Genomic DNA, 23238 nt, shown 5'->3' with positions numbered 1-23238 from the left:
TTGACTGGTTCTTATTGACCTCAAATTTGTCATTGTTTACTCCTTTGTTTTGGTTGTCTTCCATTGCTTTGATTTTTGTTCCTATATTTGTGCACAACATCGAGGTGTACAGAACAAGCTGTGAAACGCACATGAAGAAATTCGAACACTTCACTTCTATTTAAAGTTTGTGCTGATAATGTCGTTCAGAAGAACGATGAAAGCTTCACAACCAAACCATCCAGCACAGAGAACAAACCTCCATCAAAATCATCCACCTGAGCTACAAATCTTCCTCACCATCTCAATGCAGAAGTCATTATGTATGAAGATATTTGACTTATAATGATTTAAATACCTTTAAATTTTCTAAATCATATTTTCAATTAAACTAATCTGACTTGCTCTATCATAATGATAGTACACTCAACTGATTCTATAAAATGATATAAGTAAATAATCTTATTTAAATTTATATAAGTGACATTGTTTTTTCCACAATATCCATTCATAAATAATAAACAATGATCATTAAAATTGAACCATTTTCATCGACTTCTTAATTTTTTCAAGTATCAATTTAATCTTAGATTTGTCTTCTTTTTTAAAAAAAAATAAACTGGGGGTTTTCTTTTTTTTCTTTCCTCTTCTTTTTTCAAACACAAATTACAGTCAAATGATCATTTTTTTCATTTTTAAAAGAAGAAGTTAGAAAACAATGTCAATGACAAGAGGTAATTCATTGAAATGAGAATTATATTCAAGTTCAAGTGGAACTGTATAATTTTTATATTGAACTTAAAAACTGATTAACACCACCGCTATCACCACCAACAACAACAACAACGAAAAATGGTATTTTCTTTTCCGGTTTTAATTTAAAGTTGCCATAGTTAAATCATTTCGCACAAGAAAAAATAAAAGAAGACAAAGTACTGGAAAGTAAATTCAGATGATTAGATATTTGCTTAAACTTGTATCCGTATACGGAATGTATCCATGAAGACATTAAATAAGAAAGGTTAGTTCAGTGAAGAGTTCTCTTTACGATGAATTCATTTTCCAAGCTGCACAATCACAAAGATATATATATATACTTTAAAATCCAATAGTACTGTGCTCAAGTAAATATACAATTTGTAAGAAACTTGGTCATCACTTTTACTATGCAACCGCGATTGATGTTCTAATGGTATTCAAGATAAATAACTGTTTTTGAGATAGGTGGTTTTGTTCATATTTTGTATGAATTGAACTAACTGACTTAATTTGAAAAACAACAGTCACAAACTAATACAAAACAAGTTTACAGAATTTATCTTGTCAACATTTAATCAGACATTTCGTTTAGTATCATTGTTCAATGTGGACTACACTGTTCAAACATTCAAACTAATGTGGTGAAAGTCTACTAAATAATATCAATAGTAATGTTATTCATGTGACCTAAACAATAGGATGATAGGATGTTTAGCAAGTTTATCAGTGAAATTATTGTACGATGCAAATTCATTACATATTTCATATGCACAAAAATGACCAGTTATTCCTATGTTAAATGATTTAATGGGTTGAATTGTCTGCCTAGAAAATATTTAGGAGGTATAAATGCATTTGTAAAATAATTTTTTAGGTAGTAGTTCATATCATGAACTGATCTTAGCTAGACCACCACTGAAAACCAGAAAACATTGAACAACTACTTCGTCATAGCATAGGATTACTCAGTAATCCACATTTACGAACCTAGATCATGATTTCAACTAAATGAAAAGAAAAAGATAGAATCAAAATGTTTAAGTCATTTAAATTGCTAAGGCAGTTGAAGCTTAAATACTGGCTCACTATGAATATTATGGTCAAATACAAGCATTCTAACTACTGTGTTTTCCGTGCAGCCTAATAAAATAAAACTGACTGTTTATCATTCACTTTCGCCTCGTTAGTTAGATCATCATCAATCCTCGTGTCCAGTAGGTGACTTGCCGTTGAACTACGAAGTCTACTTACCCATAAAAGCCTAAATGTTTGGATACTGAGTAAATTAATAGATGATATATTATTGCAAATTCTACTGTGTTTGAGGACTTTAAGTAAATATTGGATAATAGTGACATATCTGTTCAATGCTTCTAAGTTTTCTGACTCATAACAATTTCTAAAAAATAACACTGTTTACAAAGTGTTTGAAATTATGTACAAAACCATTAGTTCAATTTGTATTTGAATATAAACTTATTAAAACCCTTGATAACCAGTATAATGCTTTGCAAGTAACCAATCAGTCAGTGAACTGGAAGAATATATAAGTGGCGAGAGAGAGAGATAGAAAGAGAAGTTAATAAATTGTAAGCGGTAATAAAAATGATCATCGAAACGAAGAATTCACTTCAAATATGTTTTTATATGAGAAACAGTTAGATGGATAGAAGTATATTATTATTTAATTTATCATAGTAATTGGCTGTTATTTTCAACATACTTATGATCTAATTTATTTACCTCAAGTTCTATTACAGTGTTTGTTTGTTTGTTTTTCATCTTCTTGTTCTTGTTATTACGTTCCCTTATTTATTTAGAATATATACATAAATCTAGTGTGGATGAACCGTCTTCGTCTGTCAAATAACGAAATAATCACTGTAAAAATGGATTTCATAACGAGAAAACATAAACATCTTCATGAAAAGAAAAAAAAACGCCTAAACATTAAATTCAGTTATATTTCACTTAATATAATGAGTATGATTTATTCAGTGATGAGCGGAAGATTGTGTACTTGAATAGATAAAAAACGCCGACTATAATATATTTTTTTAATAGTAAATTACTATATGATTTACTACAAAGTGAATAAGTTAACATCTTCTAACTTCATTTAAGTGTTCAAATGTATTATTGTTTTCTGTAGTTATCATTATCAAAAACAAAAAATTCGAATATAACTAGTTTATTGAAATAAATACTGTTTTCATTCATGCTTCCATCTTTTCTATTTAGTTATACACTATCTTATTTCATTTCCTTACTCGAAAGTAGCGTTTTGAAATGTGTTTATGCCTTTGGAAATTTTAAACTCAAATATGTAGTCTTGAAGGTTTTTTTAATTGTATTCGACGACATCCCCTGTTGTTGATATTCATAACAGAATATCGAATAATCTTTGTTGATATATGTGTATCCTGCAGGGATTTGCTCGATATATACCGATATTATCACGAGTTTTATTGAACAGCTAAACTGTGGTTACTAGTAGGACCAAGGACGAGCGTTTTCTGTTATTTTAAACTCCTAAAATGGATGTGTCTGCATTATTACACAAAACTAATCAAAAATTTAGTCAATAATATTGGCAACGGGATAATTGAAACTATTACAAGTTATGTTAAAATCCATGCTCAATGAGAAAACTAGTGACTATCCGAACTTAGTAGCTCATTCAATAGCTCGTGGGGCGTTTGTAGAGAAAGACACTAGGCTCGAGTCTCGGTGAGAAAATTAACACGGGAATGCAAGTGCATTCAAATGTTAAGTCCCAGAAGGTGCGAAATGTATATCTCGTATTCCACTATTATCCATCCTCCGTCTACCCAGTGCAAACCAATTTTATACACATGCTTCTTACTTATCTCCCTTAAAGTGTATTCATACTCGCTTGGTTATGAACTCTTTTCAAAAAAAACTTTTAACAACTGCTCTACGTTATTTTCAGTCTAACCAAATGACGCGTGTACATTATTAATAAAGATGTTTCTTTTTCTTTTGGCAGTTCATTTTAGATATACTAATAGAAAAACAAAGAACACACATAATCTAAATAACGTTTACGTAAGTTTTAATAATAGAACATTTTCTCTATCTGATGTAGCATCATAGTGTGAAACCCAAGATTTAGCTTTCAAAGTAATTCGAACGTGTTTTTTTATGTAAAACAATATTATCCACTGTTACAATGAAAAGTGTTAACAATAATGATAAATGTTATAATCCTATCAGTACTATGAAGTAAAAAACATAACCTTGTTCATCACCAAATTTATGTAAATTTTATACTAAAGAACAAAATGCATGATTAGTTGAAAAGAAATGTAAAAGGCATACGAATTGACAAAGCGAATATACTGAAAACCAATAGTTTAAAAATATACATTACGTGCTATCAGTCATGATGATAGTGTAAATGATAATTAAGTGAAAGAAAAACTATCATTATTAGGATAGTCATATGATGTGCTGTATAATCAAAGCAATATGGTGCATATATGATTATTGAATAATAGTGAATTGTGCGTGCATTTGTATCAAACACAAACCTTGAAGAAAAAAACACAACACAAACTAACCTGATAATACAGAGTAACATGTATTTTGATTACATTCATGCTTTTCAGCTAACGCTATTTTGTTTTATTGAAGAAACAAGAAAAATCAAGTGAAATGATCTTGAAATAAGCTTTATTGTTTTCAAAAGTAAGAAAATAAATAAATTGACAAACATTATGATGCTTGTTTCCATGACAACATCCCATAAGACGAGATTTTGTATGGATAAATAGTTATACAAATATTTTAAATATTATCATTTGTCAGTGCAAAATAAGATCACATGCCACCGATAGATTACCTTTGATCTTGGTACAAGTTTATAAGAATGAAATATTATACTTAAGCTTATAGTAAACTGAAATTTATGTAATTTTATTAGTTGAGATCATGAGTCAATTGAAGCTAGAACACTATGAAAAACCTGGAAGTACTGGTCGTTTCGTCCTATTTATTCATGATCTCAGCTATTAAAATTACCATAATATTTATAAAACCCCTTCTGATATTAAAATGCATGTGTTTACAGAAAAGGCATTTTCAAGCCACAAATATTCTGTTTGTAATTTTGTTTAATTAAGTTTATCGGTTACTTGTAACTTGAAACAAAATGAAGTAGAAACCATTATTAAGAAGAAAAAGTGCAAATATTCAATTAAATTAACAAAAATATAACCATTCACAAGGAATTTTATATATTTTGTTTTGAAGTTGAGGTAGCTAATGGAAAATTCAAAAGTCACCTTTTATTGGTTTTTTATTTAAAATAGCTTTTTAGTTTATGTCATCTTGAGATATATTTGAAAGACTGTGGTACTATATGTAACGAGAACGATTGACCTAAATTATGTAACAGAGTTTATTATATTTGAGACTTATCACCTGTATATAGTTCCATTTCCAGCGTCGATATTTACATTGAGATTTCAAGCTGGTAAAAATCCCTCCAGTCTCCAGCACGAAATCCACTGACCTACTGAATAAAAATAATTACTGACTGATTCATCGAGTGTAAATTTCTAATATGAAGGTTACTTTACAATAGGAAAGAAAACTGATCAGGATGCACATTAGCCATAAGAAACCTATCCTTTGCATACAGCTGGTTACTTTCAAAAATGTAAACTTTGAGTACAAACAGAAGTGCACTGTGGAGCATTTTTAGGATAATTGAAAACTATTTAGCATGGCTACAATAGTCCACGAGTTCTTGAAGTTACATTGTACCTAGAAAAACGTATATTTAAACTTAATGTTAGTCTATTATCGCCACTTTTAATAGACTAATCTTTGCTATTATGTTTTACTGGTTAAAAACTGATTTTCTTTTTCTATTCTTCATAGACATTAAAAGTTACAAGAAAATATCTGCAAAAAAGGTCTTTTTCCTACCTTCTTAAATTCCATTTTATACAATATTTTGTTACTATATCGTTTAAATTGTTATGTCTTCTTAAAAAATCAGCTTTGTGAATAAATGACCACTTGAATAATTCACATTATCTTACTGTTAATACTTATCTACACTACATACATTAACTCGATTATGGTGAAATTAAATATAAACGTTTATTTGATCATTACGCAAAGTTCAATTTACTCCACATTTTTTTCTAAAAAGAAATAAGATGCATTTTAAATTATTTCTCTGTCTTGTCTTCTTCTTCTTCTTCTTCCTCTTTTTTCTTTTTCTTCTTGTTTTGTCTTTTTCTCTTATGTGCTTTTATAATTTATTTATTTATTCTTTTTTAATGTCTAAGTTAACAATCATTTGAAACTTCAAGTATACTTCAATGAACTGTTCCAAAGAGAGAGAATGAAGAAAAAACAAAAAAAAACAAAAAACAAACTTCTTAATGAAATTCTATTAAGCGTACTGATGATGATGATGTTGTTGTTGACGTTGAGAATATCAGAAAGAAAAAAAATCACCAAATTGAAAACTGAATCAAATTCACTATTATAAAACTAAGGGAAAAAATTAGTGGAAGAATACGGAATACTCACAACAAATCATCCATGTTAATGTAATGATTTTAATCTTAACAGCAAATATGGTTTATTTTAATTAATACTTTAAGATAGAATTATACGTATATATGGAGTGATATAAAAGAATTCAATGAGAACAAGAATCATGATCTTTGAATCTAATAAAATGAGTTTTTACATTTGAAAAGTTTGAAAACAAAAACTTATTTAGACAATAAAGAAAACATGTAATATTAATCAAGATTAAATTTTGTATCAGAAGGGGTTTCAATAGTTGAGATCATGAATCAATGGAAGTTAGACCAATATGGAAAACGTAGAAGCACTGGACGGCTGTTTCGTCCTATTGCGAGACTCCTCAGAAGTGAGTTTGCTTACGAGACCAATAGGTCCTGAGTTTGAATCCCACGAGGCAGGATTGTGGATGAACATTGCTGAGGAATACCACTATAGGATGAAATGGCCGTCCAGTGCTTCCAGGTTTTGAGTGGTCGTTTAGCTTCAATTGACTCATGATCTCAACTATTGAAATTGAATTTTGTATTGAGATTAATTTAAAGATTAGGGGTTATCATTATTTTCTTAATTGTTTGTATTGAGGCAAGATGTATATAGAATTTTAAAGATTGTTTCTATTATGAAATGGGTTTTACTAAAAAAAGTCAATTAAAAAATAAAGTAGTTTTGAGCAGCTGCTGAAAGTTTGTCTTGAAAGTGAGCAATTAATGATTCCATGTTAGACAAAACGTATGTTCCGTAATAAGTACTATACTAATCTATCTATGATATTCATGATATATGTCATCAAAATATAGTCAGTATAATACTAGAACCTTTTGAAACATGTAAATCAGATGATTGTTATTTATGAATACATAGACGAAAGGCTGAATAGGGAAGGGTAACTTTGGATCAAGGCAATTGCTACCTTATTTAGATGTCCGTACATTAAAAATCACATTCGTTAAAAATTTTTTATGAATACTCCATTAACAGTTACTACCTCTAACTAGTAAAATGAGTTAGTATTACTCAGGCTTGCTTTGTTAAACGAAGACGAAGGATATGAAAAATTATGTAACCAATTAATTTTAAAATTCATCTATCTGTCCGAGTAAAGCATTTCTAGATTCTTCATAGTATAAACGAGTGACCTTTATTTAGTGAAGTAAACAGACTTTAATTGGTTTGCACAATTTAAATCCCACAACCATTTGATACAATACAAGTAGAAACAAACTATGCAATACTAATCAGCTTGCTCATATCACAGAATGATTCTCACAGTTAAATCAGAAATTTGTTTGTTACAGTCAGGAAATTATTTCCTTACATAATTATCAGTTTTATAAGAATATATTATTTCATATAGGCTTTTTTCTTGAAATCATGCAATGACAAAATTAGAGAGGATATTCCTCTGAAAATTATTATATAATCATCTTTATCATGTAAAGGTCAAATAGATTAGTGTTTTTTACTACAATCAAAGTTTGGATTTATGTATAGATAAACAGGAGTATGTTATTCAATAGGTCAAACCAACGTGATTAATTGCAGTGGTTTCCGTGACAAGAAATAATAATATTTATACATATAAGTTAAGAAACCCATCAGATCTGGTTAGCGAAAAAAAAGTTTTTAATTAGGATAAGCAGAACTTTTATACTGAATATTCCTTATTATATATAATGAGATTCTATCAAATAAATGTTTCTTCAGTCTCGTTTGAGTATTTGGGCTACCTGTTCCTGCCATCTAGATATTTCAACAAGTTATCTATTTTTGTTTGTTTTAATATGTCGTTATGTCTATTAATCGCATAACCTATTCTGCTGCGTTTCTGAAAAGTGTACAACCTTTCGTTGTCAAAGTTACAAAAAACTCAATAAGAGACAATATGGTTGTTGGCAGTATACAACGAAAAGAATGCACATTATTCAAGAAGAAAGAAACGGAAACTTGTTGAAATACTTTGCGCTGAGAATTCTATATTGTACCAAAAATATAATATTGAATAAAGCTGATAATAATAATAATAATAATACTGAACTAGCACCATGGTGACTGATTTTTCCCGATTTCAAAGGTTATTTGAATAGTTTTACATAGATATATTTCATTATGGAAATAATCTATTTGAAAAAAAGGATTAAATATCCAGCTGAGTTAACACACAATTTGAAACATTAGACAAGTAATTACTGGTACAACACTCAAGCACATAACACTTAATAATTAACCCTTCAGCTATAATTAACATTGAATTCATTTAATCAAATATTTTATATTCATTTTTCAGTAGGCTTCAATTGTATTTAAAGCAAACCAATAAACTTTCCTGAATCTGTTATCAGCACAAAGAGATGGTACATGTACAGTATAAGGAAATTAATCACTTAGGAATTTGTTAACGACATCAACTTAAACATATTCGGTAGAAATTATTATTTTCAATAAACATTTCAGGCTCTACTGTTAAAGTTTCATTATTATTGTATCACATTAAGTAAAATATTAAAATGTTTCTATAAATCTTCCTGTATAATAAAACAGCCTTCTAAATTCCAAGTCACAGACTTTACATTCTATTGAGTTTTAAGTTTTAAAGAATTAATAACAATATGCTTCATTTGTAAATTTAAAGGGTCATACAAGAAACGGTAAGGAAGTAATATACCTCATGGTGAAACGTTGTAGTAAATAAATTAAAATCCTTTAAAAATGTCACTATGAAAGAGAATTCGACTGAACCATCATTAAGAACAAGGAAACGCCGACCAGAACTGAACAAAACATGTACACTAATAGATGTCAGTTGAGTAGTTTAAAAATTACGGGTTTGAGAGGTAATTGAGTGCCTTGGGTTCGATCTCCTGTCGAGAGTTCGTGAATAAGCACTTTTAATGAGTCATTCTGGGACGAAACGGATGTCCAAAGATTCCTGGCCTTCAATAATAGTTTGGTTAACGTTAGTTCGTGATTTAAAATATGAAAACAGGATTTACTATATTTATCATGATAATGATAAGAACGATAGTGATTACTAGTAATTATAGCATTTACCAAAAAAACGACTGGATAATTAAGACTTAGGAAAATGTCATGAGAAGGAACGCATATCAGGATTCAGGAAAGAATAATGTTTTTGTGTACTGTCAAAGTAAAACTAAGGAAGAGACGCCATTATTGTAGGCTGAATGTATCTCTTATTTACATAAAAAGGCAAGTTTCTTCGAGTTAGTGTCCATTACATGATCTATATAGAGTTAGAATAACCTTTAGCCATTTATTAGATTTACCGAAACTGGATATAAATCTGAGGAAGCACCTTCGAATCAACATTGTGTATATGGCCGATTCGATGAAAATACATGTCACTAATACAGACTCAATGAAGCATTTTCTTATATCAGTTCATATTTGAGAGAGCGCTACTAGTTTTTATTATGACAGGTTCACTTGATAAACGTATACACAAAAGCTTATCACCAGTATCTTATCCTTGATTTACTGCGTCACTATTGGTGTCGTCTAGATAAGCACAACCAATATAGTGGCACTAAAAGATATTTTAATAGATCTACCTAGTCAATGTGTTGGAATCTCACTTTTTATCACCTCCAAAAACTGTGGTAGTTAGTATCTTGCTTTGTTTTTCCATTATGCACTTCCCTATGAAATTCCTTAATTATTCATTTTGTAGTAGCTTCAACCCCAGATTTTTAGTTCTTCTTTTCTATCTTCAGAGCTTAGTTTTCGAATTCTGTAACTCAAACATTAAACCAGATTGCTCTAATGTTGATTAGATATATGAAAATTGATTTTTACTGTCTCATTGAAGTTACACCTCCAAATAAATTCCTTTTTACTGAGCAATCTAACCTTCTGGAAAGGTGAAAGTCAAGAGGTACCACCCCATTATAATGTTCATCACATATGGAATTAATTGACGGGTGTACACTGATGAGAATTTCTAAATAGTTTTATAGATTGATCACTTTGTCTGATGCAATACAATAATTATGGAAGTATAACTGATGATCCTGAAGAAAAATTCATCCGAAACAATCGCTCACTTTTTCGCAAATGTAGTTATTTCACAAATGTGTTTTACCCATTAAGTAATAGAATGAAGACATACCAAAACGTTTGAGCACAAATTTATTAGTTATTTTTACCTGATCGTTTGGCTTTATCATGTCTACGTCTATTTTCCTTTACAAATAGTATACAAAAATCAACAAAGCAGAGTAAGTTGAGATAGATATAGTTTGTTATCAATATGACGGGATTTTTGTTCAACATTAATTCCGTTTTAATTCAATGTGATGATCATTTAGTGTAATAATTGTTTTTGATGGAGCTTTGTTCTCTGAGCTGGATAGTTTGGACGTGGAGCTTTAATCGTTCTTCTGAACGACATTATCAGCACAAACTTCAAGTAGATGTCCACGACTGAGCCATCCAGCTCAGTGAAAAAGACTACATTAAAATCATCCACTTTGGCTACAAATCTTCTCTGCCATCTCAATATTCGTTTTGTTTTCCCGTATGACATTTTATTCTGTATAACATACGATATTCTTATATTCAATTGACCTGAACTATAGTCAGCATGACATATAGCATATGATTTGTTATATCTGTATTTTCCATATATGTGATTTCATTTTAATTATTAATTAAAATGTGCGTACGAATCATTATATAACTGAGTGTAGTTTCGACCAGGGTCATCGTCGTTGTTGTGTTTTGGGATTAATAAATCACTTGTGATTTTGTCTTTGTGTTGTTACTTCCGTGTCTTAGGAATTACAGTGGTTCCTAGCTTTACAACTATAATTGATAAGCGATTCCGACATAACAATCAGCGACGACCAGATATAACAATTAATGACAAAGTCATAACAGTCGACCATCAGTAGTAACAATTATCAATATAAATTTTACATCGAATTCACTAATAACTAAAAATAAGTCACATTGTTTTTCATTTCAAATAAATGTACTTAAAATCTGAGGTCAGTTGTATGTTTAGTTTGCCGTAAAAATAAAGTACATTGTAATAAAATTGTTTAGAATAAAAAGTGTACACTTTTATAGAAAAACCTCAAGTCATTTGACATAGTAAGTAAAAGAAGATGATTCGTAAAACATTTTGACAGGATAAAAAATATTTTCACTCTATAAGCAAAGATTGATAGTGCCTAGCAGTGAAATCCTATTTTGGACTCGTCAGCCGGATGTACCTGCATTTCAGAGTTGATGTTTACTCTAGAAATCTGTGATGCAGGTACATCCAGTTAACAATTTTCAAATAAGACGAGACACGCGTTCTGAATTTCATTGCTAATTCCTATCCATCTTTTCTCATAATGCTTGCCAATTAGGACAATATCAAGGCAATACGCACGGTATGTACATATGCCAATAAAAAAACTGATCAATTACAGTCATAAACAACAATGAGAAGATTCAAGTAAAACAATGTTCTCTGAAGAAGTGACTTACACTAAATCACGAAACGTTATAAAATCTAATTTTTCTATTCATTGGGATATTGTAAATATATTATTTTTATTTATAACAAACTACCCAATGCTCAATTTATTCGAAATGATCAAATCAAACCATGGTAATGATATCTACAACTACCAAGTGAATTCATTTTCACTCTGTTTTATCCACACACAAAAAAACAATTTTCCAGTCTCAAGAAGAAAACGATTACTCTCAACAGACTATAATACAAATTTCTATTACTATTATTATTATTATTATTACTTTGTACTGTACCACTGAAACTTGTGAAGAATTAAATAGGACGTTAATTGTAAATAAATAATTTTAGTTTATTTATTGAAATCATAATTATAAAATTAAAAAAATATTTTTTTCAATATTTTCTGTCAAAAATGATTTGTCTAGTAATATATTAATAATCATTATAATAAATCATACTAAACTTGCATGTATTTGTTCCCCCCCCCTCACTTTCTTCGAAAGGAGGAAATAAATAGACAAACTGACTTGATTGAGTTCAACGAAATAATAATAATAATGGGTAGTAAGAGAAGTTGATGGAGAAGAAGAAGAGGAAAAAGTGCCATCTTATTTGTATTCTCTAGCAAATAAATCTTATGTAATTTATGAGTAAACGGTTGGAAAGTAATAAACAATTGAGATTTTGTTTAAATGAATCTTAGTCGAATTATTCTTTGCATATTTGATAAGATTCATTGAATCAAAATGAAATAAATTATTCAGATATATGATTTTTTAAAAAAGGTATTGGGATAGAGATATTACTTAAATAATATTAAGAGTATAATAGTTTGATGTATTGATGTATCATCTAATATTAAGAACACTTTAGTAGATATTTGTAAGTTGATTTGGATGTCTTTAGTGGCCCTATATCTGACTTCAATTAGATTGTATGAATGTTATTGAAATATACATATCGTCAATCCTCGTATATAATCATCGACTTAAATCGCGTTGGTGAATAACGAAATTAAAATAAGTCAAATACGAGAATGGATCTCAAATAGGTATATTTTTGGTATACTCATTGATCTGGACAGACAATCAGAGGGATGAAGCAAAGAAAAGAGAATGAAACGAGATGACACGCAAAGGAGAAAGCATGTGATTCAACTGTATTTAATCAAGCGTTGATCAATATTCATAGTCAGTGTACACAAATACGCTCATATAAAAACAGTCAAGATTAATAAGTGAATAATTAACAAGGTCAAAATGGGACTCATGAAGAATGGATAAATTGTCCTCTCCAGAAGCTAGAATAAGTTGTATGGGCTTAATGTAGTAACCTACACTATATATCATTTATCTTAACAAAGTCCATTCAATGTTTAAAATTAATGCTATACATGAACTGCTCATGCACGCTCTACTATATCAAAAGATTAAAGTTTGCACGAATCCAGTGTCAAATTATTGTAATACCAAATATTTCTTAATAAATTTACGCATTGAGAGAAACTATTATTTCAATCGTTGGATTGAGTATACTTCATCAAATATATTGATAAGGTAAAACATGATTCTGAACATGTCCGAATTGTTTGGATAATTCCAAAATATTACACTAGAGTTTAGTTTCTGGGCTGAAAAAAATTAAATTTCTTCTATTTGTAACATCGAATGTTCTACCACATTCGATACACAAAGAGTAAACAAAAAGAGGATATATGGAGAAGAACATCTCGTAATCAATAAATGAATGGATACTTAAGGAACGAAAGAATCAAATAGTTGTCATTTGTAGAATACAAAATAATTGTAGGGTTATATTTTAAGTCTTGGGTGTCTATTTATCACTAAGCATGTCAAAGCTAAATAACTGTTTCTTCAGCAAAACACTACTCACAAAAAATATCGATTTCTAACAAAGTACTATATTATCTTCGAAACTAGTTTGAACAGGTGTAATTTATGAGAGAAAAAATGCTTGTATACGAACCTTTCCGAAATCTTATACACATTTGTTCAATACACTTAGATTAAAAACATTTGCTTCACTAAGTGAACTCAATCTCAAAAAAACAAAAAATCACCTCAATCTATTGATGAGTAAGTAACATAAAATGTATAAGAATTCACTACATCGCTTTATTTCAATTACTATCACTATTCTAATTCAGTAATAAACATAAATACAAACTCAAAGTGATAAGTAGTATTTATATAGATACATACAACTGAACATTTATTTATCATTATTATTCCTTTCAATGAGTAATTCTTTTCTTCTTTTTTTCTTTTGATTTTCACCATATCACAAGTTGTTTTTCTTTTCTCTTTTTTCTTTTCACTAAACAACAACAACTATAGATGAATAGCATTTCAATTTAACTTACAGTTTGAATTACCATAGTTACATTTTACCATAGCTCTCCATCATTTAAATTATATAAATGACTCTTTATATACATACATTTTCTGTATTTACTCATTACATGTTTAAACTATTTGACAGTTCTAAATAGTATAATGAAAGAATATTTTCATTTTAGTTAAATATAAACAAATAATGACCATTCATGTGAGTTATATTAATAAAACACTTTAGGTTAGGGTTCATTTATTATAAGCGTTTTAAATCAGTTATATATATATTTTACATTTCTGTAAGTTAATCATTCAAGTATTTATGTGACAATCTACATTGGTATCTACATAGTTTATTTGAGTTGGTAGTTGGGTTTAGCTAAACAAGTGTAAGATAAGTATATTTTTATGTCAATGTCATCAATAAATAATATTTTTATACATTATTAAACACAAATAATGTTCATGAAAGTTACTATCTGTAAAACAAAGACTATTAACCTTCAATATTGATAGTGTTATTTTTAAATTACTACTACAATTGTAGTATTTTATTCATCATATTCGTCGTGTGTTCGGATAACATTTCTGATTACAATAATATTAAATAAAAGAGATCATTACTTAAATGAACCACTGTTGGGATACTACGTCCTCAAATAGGAAATTAACAATTACCATACATCTATGTATTTGAGTATATGCTTAGCAAAAGAGATTATTTCATTCATTTAGATGTTAATAGTCAATGAGCAAGAGAAAGACAGCCTTGAAGAACATTAACGTAACTACTGCTGTAGTGAACAAGAACACCAGTGGTCACAACTTCTCAATAGTACTCCGGAAAGTATATCTTGTACATAGTCACCAATGAGTACAGGATTAGTATTAATATAGGGAATTTGTGGAGGTTGCGGTATTTTTAGGCGTTATATAATAGCAACGTTGGATCCTGGTTTAATGGTCTGGAGGTTAATCGTTTGCTTGCGATATCAAAGGTTTTGGGTTCGACTCTCATGTGCGCATTCATGGACGCACACTTCTGAGAATTCATACTCGGACTAAACGGTCGTTCAGTGATTCCAGTTTATCAATAATAGTTTGGCTCGGGTCAATTTGTGATTTCAACAGTGAAAATACTATAAACTTCACAAATCGTCTACACTCATAAAATGTTAGTACAATTTAGAACTTATTTATATTCACTCACAACTGAACTAAATGATTGATGGAGTTATAATTGTGAATTAGTTTTGATGAAAAGAAAAAATTGTGACTTAACTACATACAATTTAAATAAACATTCATACCCATTCTCTTATTTCTTGTATTATTCATATGACCATATCAAAGATGTTGAAAATTATCATTGACAATGATTAACTAATTAAAATATGAAGCAATAAGCTTTAAAATTGTTCAACTTCTTAAATCTAAGTAATCCATGATAGACATATTATGTTACCTGTTAACAATAATGAAGAGGAAAAATTCGATTGTTTATTTAGAAAATGACTTAAAATTAAACATTAACATAAATTTATTGCACGCTTTATGTTCAACGCAAAAACTCAACATCTCAGGTGAAATATATATAATGTGTCAGTTTATAGCTACTAAAGATATAGGAAACATAGCTGAACTGCATAAGTTACTCATTGTTATTAAACTGAACGCATAAACTGTACATCCATAATCTATCCAATAATATTTGATAACCAATACTTTTTTGCATAGTAGTTAAATGGTCATAGACTAGAAGCTTCAGTCAGAGGTGACTTAGATTGAAGATATGATTAGTCTACGATCATATTTTGTACATAGAGCGATACCAAACATTTGTTCATCAAATAATTTTGTTTGAAATCATTATACAAAATAAAAACAGAAAAAAACTTAAGCTACTTAGAATTTAACAAAAGAAATAGATCTTAAGTTCACTTGATGTTGTTTTACTTGTATCTTCCCATTGTTATTTAGGACTACAACTGATCAGCCTCATGTTGGCATATGTGCATCCTGTACGAATTGCCTCGATATAGCTCGATAAACATCTTATTCAGTCTTTAGTTAATGCATTATAATTTGGAAAAAATAACAAAATTTCAAAAGGTCATAGCTTTATATATATGTAACTAAATATTACAATGTTTCTATGATGGTAAATTTGTGAACTACCTTAGTAAATTCAAAATCGAATAAATATGAACTCAGCGACCATTTTACAATGTTCATTCAACAATAATGATATACAAATGATATTCAAATGAAACAGTAACATGTGTAATTTTGAAATGTTGGAAAAAGTTTACATTTTGATAGGTTTATGTTTACTGTACTTGATAGTTTAAATGACGAGAGCTTTTCTTTTTCATAAGTTTGGACGACATTAGCAGCTTTGCAATGAAATCATCTACCACAAAGAATACTACACCATGAAAAATGTGTATTATCTATTTATATTAAGTTCTCTTATCTTAATTTATCGGTTGGTTGTTTAACAATTTCATCAGTCAGGCAAATAAATTTATAAATAAATTAATGCGATATAGTTCATAAATAAAGCTAAGAAAAGAAGCAAGTTTAGATCAAAAGAAAATAATTTATTTAGGAGTTTCTTTGTTTGTTATTAAGAGGTATCTTATAATAGTTTCGATTACTTGAAAAATCGGTCTTTAGTATTAGTATTCTAAAGAAAAATTTAGTTTGTTAGCTTATTGTTGGGTAAAGAATGAATGTTTGTCAATAAAACTGTCTCACATAAGAATGATAAAATTGCCGTTGAAATGAGTGTCTAAATCTATTCTTTTATTTGATTACGATCTGTGAACCTTTAGTGGCTTTAAATCTGATTCCACTTAGATTGTACCAATGGTTGCTATCGTGTATATACATGCTGCAAATTACTATATGCAATTGTCAACTTAAATCGCGTTAATGAATAACGGAATGAAATAAGTTAAATACGGAAATGGATTTCAAATACGTCTATTCCATACAATCGTTGATTTAGACTAAAGATCGGAGAAACGAAGAGAAGAAAGTGAAGAGGAGAGATCGGGCCGAAACCGATGGAAGAAGGCGAGTGAGCCAACTCGATTTAATTGATTGTAACTCAATATTTATATCCAGACCAAAATTAAGTTACAGACACGTAAGGGATAGGATAAGCAATCAACACACATACTATCATATAAAAACAGTCAAGGTTAATAAGCGAACAATTAACAAAATCAAAATGTAACTCCAAAAGAATGAATACATTGCTCTGCCCAGAAGCTAGAATAACCCATGTGTGCTATATGTGACATAGTACCGGATACTACAAACCTACTAATTGTAACTGATGCCATCAACATTCAAGAAATTTCACTAAATGAGTGAAATGTAAGTCATTCTGTAAGCTTATGAAATTATATGATGTCTGTTATATATATATATTCAGATATTTTAACATACCAAATAGAATCCAAATAAACGTCTCTTAGAACCGTCTTACTATACTTCAAAGAATGATTTCCGAGTGTTAGATTGAAAATTACTTTCAAGGAAAACAAATGTACTAAATTTTCTTAAAAATTGATCACAAAATGATTAAAGCAAATGGTAACGAGGCTAGTGTATTAAAATTAAAAAAAACTGTTTACTCACATTACGTGAATGTAGGAAAAGTGGTGAACTACATCTTAAAAGTGACTAATTATTGATTTGCTTGGATTAGATGAAATGAAACGTTACGGTCTTATATGTCAGTTATTGAATATAGACCCACTTGATAACAAGCTACGTAATAATTAACGTATGTTACTCGTTTCAAGGATTCTGATTAGATAAATCAAGAACAAATATTCTGATTAGGCTGATCGTGTGCTAGTGATTATAACACCTTTATCTCTCCAAACCTTAAACTTTGAATAAAACTAAAGTGATAATGTTTGTAATATTCACTGAATTTCGATTCAACTGTCTTCAATGTATTAACATACTTGTATCAACAATTTTTTTAAATTTGGGTAGTTATGAGAATCTCAGTATATTAAGTGCGTCAAGGCACTTAGACAAAACACCGATTATTACCATCTTACTACCTATTTGTATTACTTAATAGTCCCAACAAAACATACTGACAATAGAATAACACATTAAATTCTATTTTAATATTATTTGAAACGACTCAAAACGTATAATCGATCATAAAGTCTAATCATTAAATGAAGCGTAAAAGTATAGGAATTTCGAATAACAATATCTGTACGAAAACATTCAATAAAATTCATGGTATAAAGAGCTGCCATAGCTTATAAAATATTATTATTTACTATTATTTAGTTTTGTGTAACTGCATTTTCATATTCAGCTTGATGTGATCCGACTCTTTAGTATGAAGTGTGAGGTTTGGCTGATAAGATAGATCTGATATTGAATAAGTGAATTAGGCTGACGAGAAAACTTGCTTGAACCAATTTTAAGTGATTTTTCTCGTCCACTCTACTCATCGACTTTTAGTAATTCCAACCACTTCTACTGAACAAACGAATAGGAAGGTAGTATTCATCTAATATAAAACGAAAAACTCGTTATGATGAAAAAAAGTTAAATGACTTGAACGCGATCGACATGAGACACTGCTTTTCCTTTCTAGTTGTTTATGGAATTTCATCACATTCTATGAAGGATTAATCATATTAATTACAGCTGTTGGCCATGAATGATTAATTTTATAATATTGTATATCTATGTATATTCAGTAAGTTATTGATCAAAGAATGTCAAGTATTATTCCGTTTAATGAAGATAAATCCGACCGTTAATCAGTGTGCGTCTTATCCACTCCCAATTTCTTTTCCTAATTTTTTTCTCAGTTGGAAGCTGACTTGTCCTCTTCCACAGTAGGCTGTTGCTCATGGTGTCCGGTCAACGGACATTGTGTATCTTTCGTAGACAATTGTTTGTAAACACTTGTACATTTTTGATGATGGTTGTGGTAGTTCTGCAAGTTTCAGCTCCATAGAGTAGAACTGTCTTGATGTTCATACTAAAGATTCTGATTTTGGTGTTTGCTGACAGTTGTTTTGAGTCCCATACGTTCTTCAATTGCAGGAATGCTGCCCTTTATTTGCTAATCCTTACCTTTACGTCTGAATCAGATCCTCCAAGTTCATCGATAAATGCCACCCAGATACGTGAAAGATTCCAACTATTTCAGAGTTTCTCCATCAAGCGTGATTGGGTTGGTGTTATCTGTGTTACACTTGAAGACCACGCTTTTTTCCTTGTGTATGTTAAGGCTTACTGATGCAGAGGCTGCTGCTACGCTGTTTGTACCGACATGCATTTGTTGACTTGTATAGGGTAGAATGGCCAGGTCATCTGCGAAGTACAAATCTTCTAATTGATTCCGAGCTGTCCATTGTATTCTGTGCTTTTCGTCAGGTGTTAATGTTGAGGAAGAGAGAGAGTAAGCAGCCTTGTCTGACTCCGGTCTCCAATCGGAATGGTTCTGTCAGCTGTCCTCCATGCATGACTTTGCAGTGTAGTCAGTCGTATGAATACCATATGATGTTGACGATCTTCTCAGGAACTCCATAGTATCGAAGAATTTTCCATAATTTTATCCTGTCCAGACTGTCAAATTCCTTCTCTTAGTCAATTAAGTTGATGTATAGTGACGAGTTCCAGTCAACTGATTGTTCAACCTTGCTAAAAATACGCCAACCAGATGTATAACACACTTGTAGCTAAAGTTTAACTAGTTAAGTCCGACAAAGACCAATCAAAAATGCAGTTCCATTTACTAACAATGGCAAATCACAAACCCTGGAAAGTAATAATTAATACTGAATAGACTACTGTTGATCTTAGTGTAACCTACAAATTTTATCAGGAAGTATATTAGACCTTTTTGTTTTGTATTCCATACGACATACCAGTATACAAAAAAAAACATAGAAAGATGCTTTTTTTCGTCAGACACAATACAGTAATGACTATTCTGCTTTTTGTTATGCTGTAGGAAAAAGCTTTTTTGTCAAGCAGGCAAAGAGGCAGCAATATTTTGTGAATATGATAGTGTTATAGAATAAATAATTATCATATTTATAAACCCATCTAAGCCGTAAGTAAATCATCATGTCGTAATAATATAGGAAATGAGAATGATTTATCAAGCGGTTATAATGATCAAAAGATTAAATAGAAAATACCATTATTTACTGTATAGAGAATTAATAAGTAAATGTGTATCAAATTATTTATTACATAACATTAATTGGCTCATTTCTATATACATTTTCTGACATTTAATTCTGAGGTATAGTTACTTTTGGTACATAATTCATCGCTGTTATATTCTATAGTAATCTTACTTAGATGGTACAGTTATAGATATTTTATTGATAGTTACATAGTAACGTATGAAATAGATGAATCATTTGAATAAGTGATTACTATGGTATACTATCTAATAGCGTACCAGTAACCAGTTTCATGTTATTATAACGTATCATTTAGGTGAAATGAGTTAAACAATTAAACTTTCAGCCAGTTACTATCATATTCACTTTATTATCGAGTGTTATACACCGTTTTCAAGTGTAGCTTGTGATTTATAATTGACATTTTTCTTATTTCATTATGATAGCTACTAAGCTAAAACATTTTATCCTAGATGAAATTGAGGTTATTAAAGTACAGTGAGGGATCAGTTGACTTTAATTTTAGATACTTTTATTGACAGTAGTTAAAGAAGCTAATTTTAGCAGTAAAATTGAGGGGAAACTATAACTTAGATAGTTAAAAAATCGCCGTCATAGAAACATAATTTGTTTTCCGTGTTCTTCTTAAATTAACAAATAATAAGATATACACTGCCAATTACTTATATTAATGAAAAGTTGAAATTACGTACACTATAAACGAGTTATATAACAACTTTGTGTTCTTTTCTAAGTTTGATGGCTAAAATCGAAATATAATTGTTGGTAGTTTCGGATTAGCAAAGCATTATAATCTAGATAGATCGCTTGTAGATATTTACAGCATTAAAGATGGACGAAGATGGAAAAACAATTTAGTGCTTAGTGATTTTAATATTTCGCAAGCTGATATAACTCTGTGATAATATATTTAGATGAAATAAATCTCCTAAATAAATAATAAACAAACATCGTTTCATAACTAACTATCAGACCGAGAAATTGATGATTGTACAAAGAAAAATTGCTCCGACTTTTTAAACCTATCAATTCTAACCTGATGGAGTTATTTGCCCATCATAATTGGATGGTTCAATTTTCTTATGTTCGACCAAAGAAAACTGAAGTGTTGGATTTCAATATATTTGTATTTCCTAGACAGATTATAAGATCATATGTTTGATGTCGTTTAGAGTGGTAAACGTTGTGATACACAAAACTAAAACAAAACAGTTAGTTGATTATTATTTTTCAAATCTCGTTAACATAACTACTCAATTCAATTTACTAGTAATCATTAAAACCCCGCATATATATATATATATATATATAGACTTTTAGTCAAACTTTATTTTCAATCAATCATAAACATAATCAAATATATCCGGAGATTAGGACACAAGATAAAAGATTCAGTCTAAACAGTTGAAAATAAACATTTATCCATTCCCATCCGTTCTCATCATTCCGATGTGTGTTGTTAAATTAACACTTATCATACTTTTAAGAATATAACATTGTTTCTTTTTTCTATTATGTACAAAACAATCTTTGACATTTCATATTATGTTTTAATCATTACACTGATATAATGTAATTGTGTAAAACTAAGAATGAATATAAGACAACTGATTAAACATTTGTATCAAGGCATTTTGTTATAATTTTTTTTGTTTTCCTGTTTATGTTTACCGACGATATCGAATTCTAATAATCATAAATGTTTCAATCTATAGAGAAAAATCAGTTCAACAATAGTTAAAAAAATCAGTATTATTACTGATGATGATAAACATAATTTTATAATTATAACAGTAATCATTAAGAAGATTAATACAAGAATCTATACAAGAAAATGTTATTCAAACGGTGGATAACTAAAAAACTAGAGTTAATAACAACAAATGCATAATAAATTTATTTGTACTGGATGTTTAAATCTTTCCACTGATGTTATGGACCGCAGTTGATCAGTCTCCTTTGTCATATGCACGTCTTGCGTAAATCATTTCGACAACGCTACTAAGTCAACAGCATTCAACACGTTGTATAAGTCAGGGGCTGTCTTGACTCGGTAGCTATGAAGAAAACATAATAGCCGTTTGAAGCAGAGGTAATGTGTTTTGAGCTCCTGCTTGAACATTAACACAGGTACAGGTAGGATTAAACGCATGTATTGGATTCCACTATTAGTAGCCATTGTCCACATAGTGTCGAAGGTCAATTATCTTGGTGTCACCTCTTCCCCTGATCTCTCTTGGTCTTCTCACGTTTTATTGTTATCGAAGAAGGTTGTCCGTCTGACTTACTACATAAAGAGATTGTATGCTCTTGGGATTACTCGTCATTTACTCTTACAATTTGTCAATTCTTGCATACTACCTATTATTCTTTACTGTTCTCCATTATTCTTTCCCGGGCTTTTGAGAAAAGACTTTGCTGTATTGCGGAGAGTGCTGAAGGCAGTTAGCAAGGTGTATGGTGAATCTTTTGAGATCATCATTAATATAGTTGTGGATAGACATCTAAAGTTTTGTAAACTCCTTGCACGTGTTATCACATACTAACCATCCCCCATTCTCTTTGTGTATCTTCTGGCAGAACGAGATGTAATTACATTAAAATCCATGCACACAGGCAAATATATAAAAGTTCTATAATACCTTACCTAACAAATATATTCTGTGACGAACAGGTTGTTAGAGTTAACCTAGTCAATAACTTGCATCCTTAACATGTCTCTAGTTTGAAAAGTTGTACAGTTTTTCAGATTTTTTTTAAACCTTTTTTTCCTCTTTTGTCTTTGTTTCTGTTTTTTGTGTAAGAAACTTGTTGAAATACCCTGTGCTGAGAATTCTATATTGTACCAAAATATAATGTTGAATAAAGC

General features: G+C 29.8%; 1 protein-coding gene across 4 annotated transcripts in view; it reads right to left on the bottom strand.

Moving 5' to 3' along the window:
* Window positions 1-23238, bottom strand: part of NPHS1_1 (nephrosis 1, congenital, Finnish type (nephrin)) — a 171635-nt gene that overhangs the window by 135835 nt on the left and 12562 nt on the right. For 3 of the 4 annotated variants that reach the window (XM_051214810.1, XM_051214808.1, XM_051214807.1), the window contains exon 3: window positions 4323-4376. The exons of the other annotated variant lie outside the window; for it this stretch is intronic. In XM_051214810.1, the coding sequence (XP_051067998.1) occupies window positions 4323-4376 (54 nt within the window). The remainder of the gene's footprint in view (window positions 1-4322; window positions 4377-23238) is intronic. 4 annotated transcript variants of the gene reach the window in all.

The sequence above is a fragment of the Schistosoma haematobium genome, chromosome 2 (genome assembly GCF_000699445.3).
Source record: "Schistosoma haematobium chromosome 2, whole genome shotgun sequence".
In the NCBI taxonomy this organism is placed as follows: domain Eukaryota; kingdom Metazoa; phylum Platyhelminthes; class Trematoda; order Strigeidida; family Schistosomatidae; genus Schistosoma; species Schistosoma haematobium.
The sequence above is the reverse complement of the archived record's forward strand: the minus strand, read 5'-3'. Positions and strand labels throughout refer to the sequence as shown.